The 6,000-nt window shown below is 31.4% G+C and overlaps 1 protein-coding gene across 1 annotated transcript in view; it reads left to right on the top strand.

Annotated features, from left to right (window-relative positions):
- The first annotated feature begins 2,662 nt into the window (after positions 1–2,662).
- The window catches only part of LOC149182709 (uncharacterized), a 45,129-nt gene continuing 41,791 nt past the window's right edge, over positions 2,663–6,000 (top strand). Inside the window, exon 1 of the mRNA XM_089414638.1 lies at positions 2,663–2,978. Within this exon, the coding sequence (XP_089270764.1) occupies positions 2,663–2,978 (316 nt within the window). The remainder of the gene's footprint in view (positions 2,979–6,000) is intronic.

The raw sequence follows: 6,000 nt of genomic DNA, 5'->3' as shown, positions 1-6,000 counted from the left end.
CTCTCCTACTTCCTGTCTCTCCCTTTCTCTCCTATCTTCCTCTCTCTTCCCCTCTCTCTCTCTCTCTCTCTCTCTCTCTCTCTCTCTCTCTCTCTCTTGTGTGTCTCTCTCTCTTGCCTCAAATCTTAACTCTTCCCCCATCACTCTTCTCCTCTCTCTCAAGTCGTGTCTCTCGTTCTTCCTCTTTCTCCCTTTATCTCCTATCTCCCTCTCTCTTCCCCAATCAATCCTTCTCTTTCTTTCTCTCTCTTTGTGCCTCCCAATCCTATCTCTTCCCCCATCTCTCTCTCTCTCTCTCTCTCTCTCTCTCTCTCTCTCTTTGCCTTTCAATCCTCTCTCTTCCCCCATCACACACACTCTCTCTCTCTCCAACTATGTGACTATATCCCTCCCTCTCTCCTTCTCTCTCCTCTCCCCCATCTCTATATTTCTCCTTATTTGTCTCTTTATCTCACCCCTAAACATACACTCTCTTTGTCCATCTCTCCCTTTTCACTCTCTCCCCTTCTCCACTTCTCACTCTCTATGTCTTTCTTCTTCCCTCCCTCTCTACCGCTCCAACTCCATCTCTCTATCCCTCCCTCTCTCCCCCTCTCTCGCAAGTCCTCTGTCCCATCCCTCATCTCTCTCCCTTCCTCTCCCAGCTTCCTCTCTCTTTCCTCGTCTCTCTCCCTCTCCCTGCCCTCCAATCCTCTCAATATCTCCCTCCCTCTCTCATTCTCTCCCTCCTCCTTCCATCTTTGTCTCTCCCTCTCCCTCCCCTCCAATCCTCTCACTGTCTCCCTCCCTCTCGCATTCTCTCCCTCCCCCCTCCATCTTTGTCTCTCCCTCACTCTCTCTTACCCTTCTCTACCTCTTTCGCTCCTCTCCCTCTCTCTCTCTTCATTCATCCTCTCCCCTCTCCTTAAGTGTATTTTCGTCTCTCCCTTGTTACTCCCCCTATCTCTCCTCCTCTATCAATCTATGTCATTGTTCTTCCCTCCCATATATATCTAGAGTTAATATATATCATGATATATTAATATATTTTATACTATGACAAATTTAATATTATATTAATCAAAAGTTATTAAATTTAAGAATATTAATATTATAATATATTAATATGAATATTAGATTTAATATTATTATTATTATTAATCTTTTAATACTAATATTAGGGTTAATAATATTTGTTTTTCATGGAATTAATAATAAATTGGCCAATAGGTTTCACCTAAATAAAACCTCTTTTTTAAATGTTACTAAGTATAAAGAGGTTTATTGAGTAAATACAAAGGTAGGTTTTATTTATTTACCATACCTCTCCCTTATTCATATTTATATTTATTTAACATATCTCTTTTATTTACCACGGTGTTTGGTTGGTATATAATTAAATATTGATTTCTAATCTTATTTGATATATTTTTATTTATTTACCATACTTCTTTATACCTCTTTTATATTTATTTATTTACCATACCTCTTTTATAAATATCGTTTTTAGCCCATGGTATTAATAATTATTTGTCCCATGGTATTTGGCCCATAGGCTTCCCCCAAATAAAACCTATTTTGTGAGTTTTCATAAATATAAAGATGTTTATGGAGTAAATATAAAAAATTATTTTATTTATTTACCATACCTATCAACCAAATATAAAAAATAAAAAATAAAAATAAAATAAAAAGTTTTATTTTTTTTGCAAGTGGAAAAACAAAAATTGTTTTATTTATTCACCATATTTCTGGTTTATTTATATTTATATTTATTTACCATGCCTCTTTTTTGAGTGTTAATAAACATCTTTATATTTTAAATTTACATTGTGTTTAGTTGATCTTTAAATAGGAAATTATATTTAAAATGTTAAACATTACTTTTACGTTTAACATTTACGTTTACATATTTATACAAGATCTACTACCATACTGAACTGTAAAGCACGTCTGAACCCAATAAAAAAGATCATATAAAAAAAAACATTAAATATTACCGATTTCTATGTTCCAATAAATATATTTATATATTGATAATGAAATTGGTAACATTTTTCTAAATATATTTTTCTTAAATAAGTGGATTTATGTGTTCCGACATTTTAGGAGACCGATTTACATCGCCAAGCCTGGAAACACATTTATTATCTCCTCTCGCAGTCCTCGACGATGAAATCGGGTAGTTAACACGCGGAAGGAGTCCAATGGTCTTCTCGGATTACCCGGAAGCGATCCTGAGTCAAACATCGACCGCGGTCACACATTCCTATTCCTCCAGGAGATCCCCTACGCTAATCGATTCAACATAGATATTCAATAAGTGGAAGATCCAAATGGTCTCTATGAGTTCCTCATGAACTCAGATATCGCAACCTCAGATCTTGAAATTCGGATCCGCCTCCCCTCCACTTCTCCGTCATGTATTTATAGACTATGCGCCTTTGTGAGTATTGTATATGCATGAAATAGTTTATGTGCAATTGCAAATCAGCCCTACACCGTAATGTATTTATAGACTATAACCCTACGCAGCATTTCTGCCATATTTTTTCTTATGTCCAACCAATAGCTAGGAACCATCTATCGTTATTCAACATCCGATCTTTTCAGCGATATCCGATTAAGGGCATAAAAGTTGTCATTCCTGACACATCGTTTTTAACGCAGAAATAAACTGATAATGTCATTTCCCATTCAGATGAAAATCAGTATGTCTGTTATTGTAGATGCTGCTCTCCTCTTACTTGTGATGACGTTGTTGTTAAAGGAAGTCTCCGCCACATGCAGGCAAATGCATGGGATTACTGATAAAAGAATGAATGTTCATTCTTCCGTTGAAGCGGCAGTAGCAGTAGCTCTATGGGAATCACTTGCAGACGGTCAACCCGAGAACAATCTTCCAAAACCGCCACCACCGCCTCAAAGCAGCATTGTTGGCTGGTCGTTGGAAGCGGGGTTAGCGGGAAAATCTTGCGGGCCTCATCACGAACTGAAAAGTACAAGATGGACATGAATGGCAAGGCAGAGATAACAAGGAATCATCGGACCTATATTATGGCTGCAAAGAACAAATCAGGAGATACGCCCGGTTTAAATATTTAATTCTATTATAAAACCCACGGCCTTCTCGCACTAGTATATAAAACTTAGGGCCTTCTCTCACTAGTATGTATTGTGATCTTTTGGGTGTTCTTGTTGGTCATAGGATTTATAGTATTTTCTTTCAGGTTCAGATATATCTCTTACCTATTCCGCAATAAAATATAATTTTATTTTTTATTTATTTATTATAATGGGGAATAATTTTGTTTTTTATTTATTTATTTCTTTATTATTAGTATGTTTAAATTTAAAAGAATTATTGTTTTGTAAAATTTAAAATATAAAATAAAATTAAAATATCATAAAGAAGGTAATTAATCTTAATTTAGAAAGTTAAAAGTGTTTTATTATTTTGATAGGTGTAAAAGAAAAAAAATAACATTATCAAAATAAGAACAAATTGTTATGACATTGAAAGTGAAGCATGGTATTGAAATATAGACCATTATATAGTTTTAGGTCGTCAAAATTATAATGAATTTTGGTTTCTTCTCTTATAGATTTTGAGTCAAAAAATTTAAATTTTAAAGGAACTGGACTCAAAGACTTACTTATTTCATAGTCCAATTTACATAATATTTTTCTTTTTCAATATAGAAATGAGATATATAGATGACCAAGAATTAAAAATATCAAATATGTTTCATTCTTGTCAAAAATAAAATAATAACATCAAAATAGAAATATAGTGTTAATAATTATATTTATTTTTATTGCATCTATTCCTTTCCAATTTTATTATGATTTTAAATATTTTTCACTATAACAGGTGTCTAAATAATTTATAGTCATAAAGTACTTATAAGTGTGTGATATTCCATATTTATAATATTTACCCATGTTCTCTACAAATATCCATTCAAATATCTATTCTAATAACATTGATAGTTTTGAAACAACAAACTATTGAAGTATTTTGACTACTGTGAGATATCTATCATTCGATGCTTGAATAACACAATGCATTAAGAGTTCTCATTGAAATTACCTTATAAATGAAATCCTTGTGTTACATTTATTCTCGATTTCCTAGATGTCTAAACAATTCTTCATATCCAATTACAACTCGTCATATTCTTTCCAAACTAACATTTACAAGAATATTTATAATTTATGATAATGGTAGGGATTGAGTATTTAGAATTAGTCTCTTAACGTGAAATTACATTTTGAAAGTAAAATAGTTTTAGATTTTTTAAATGTGTCCTCTTAAAGCATTTAAATGATTTGGTTTACGATTTGTTCATTTGTGAAACAATGTATAATTTAAATGGTCTTGGGCTCTACATCAATCGATTGGCATTTAACCATTTCTTCTAAATCCCTTTTAAATTCTTACACCTCACAATCTCCATAATAACCAGTTTATTTTTCTTTATTGTTGAATTTTCTAAAATGGGTTTTTTTGTGTGATCTTCAAGAAATAGCTCTTTATTATAAATACTCATTTCTCCATATTGCCATTGATTTCAAAATCCAATGTGGAATGTGATTGTGGTCATCCTCAAAATGTTTGAATCCGAATATTTGAGTTCACTTTAATATATTAGAATTCTTTGTATAGTGTACCAACACTTTCATAAAATTGTTGCATGAACATGGAGAGAATCCCAATTGAAATTCAACTTATTACTCTGATTGTAGTAAGGTTCGTAATACTCCTCACAAGTTATCTATATTTTTTTAGATCTTAAAATATATTTCCCTTATTTTAAGGAGTAAATTAGTTTATTTACCATCGTGAAAAATAATTTTCCATACAATTTTTTTCAATAATCGTCCAACGCGCTACTTTGGGAAACTCAATACATGCCCTGAATTTTGAAGTACTTCAATAACCAACAATTTCCAACATGCTACTTTGGGAAACTGAATACATACCCTGAATTTTGAAGTACTTCAATAACCGAGTAATAGTCAGGATTTGGTTTTTCCTTTATAAATATAATAAATCCTTTATTACTCTTTCTTATCGAAAAATTATATTACATAAAACATAATATATACCATAGTTTCTCCAATATTCTCTCCAATATTCTTGAAAATATAATTACATCATGAAAATTAAAATTCTTGAAATTAACATCAAAATATACTTACATAACTTTCCATGTACATTCTTTTTCATTTCTCCATTCAGGAAAAAGTGTTTTCAGCTCGATATGATAGAACTTCCACCTATTATATACAACGAAACACAATAATGTTGGAATGGTAGTCCAATTTCTTTGTGGAAGAGCCTTCTCATATTCTATACCTTCTTTTAAAACAAAAATCATCTCACCATAGTATTCACTTTATGCTTTTTCAACTTGGCCATATCATTTCTTCTTTTTGCTATGAACCGCTTCATGTCAATTAATAATACCCACCAACCTCCACTCAACAAAAATAGAATAAATCAATAATAATTCCCAAGAAAGTGACATTAATTAAATCCAATTTATGTAGAATTTCCAGATTTTTATAGTGAAATTTAATTTCAAAATGAATACTAATGAATTCTTTGTCTCATGAAAAATGTTAATGAATATTCTTTTAACATGTTTTTTCTTTAATCATTTAGTAAGCACATGAATTGTGATGATGGCCATATAGAATCATTGTATTTTATCTGGAGTTGTAGATTAAACCATTTCAGTTATTCAAATATTTATAATTAATTATGTTAAATTATAGAAAATAACTTTTATTTAAATTGGTTTATTCTGAAGTAAATTAGTATTCGTATGAGAATCTATTAAGGAAATGGTATAGGTTAGTAATGTATATGGAGGAAGAGAATAGATGAAAAATGTGATATGTTAGGTGAAGTAACTATAGCCAAATTTGAATGAAAAAAAAAATCTTAATGTTAAATGTAATACAATAAAAGAATCTAGTCAAAACAGAGGCATGCGAAACTTCCTATCTAAG

The sequence above is a fragment of the Pinus tabuliformis genome, chromosome 3_2 (assembly GCF_031772625.1).
Source record: "Pinus tabuliformis cultivar Carrire ecotype Pingquan chromosome 3_2, CPIR1, whole genome shotgun sequence".
Lineage (NCBI taxonomy): Eukaryota > Viridiplantae > Streptophyta > Pinopsida > Pinales > Pinaceae > Pinus > Pinus tabuliformis.
The sequence above is the reverse complement of the archived record's forward strand: the minus strand, read 5'-3'. Positions and strand labels throughout refer to the sequence as shown.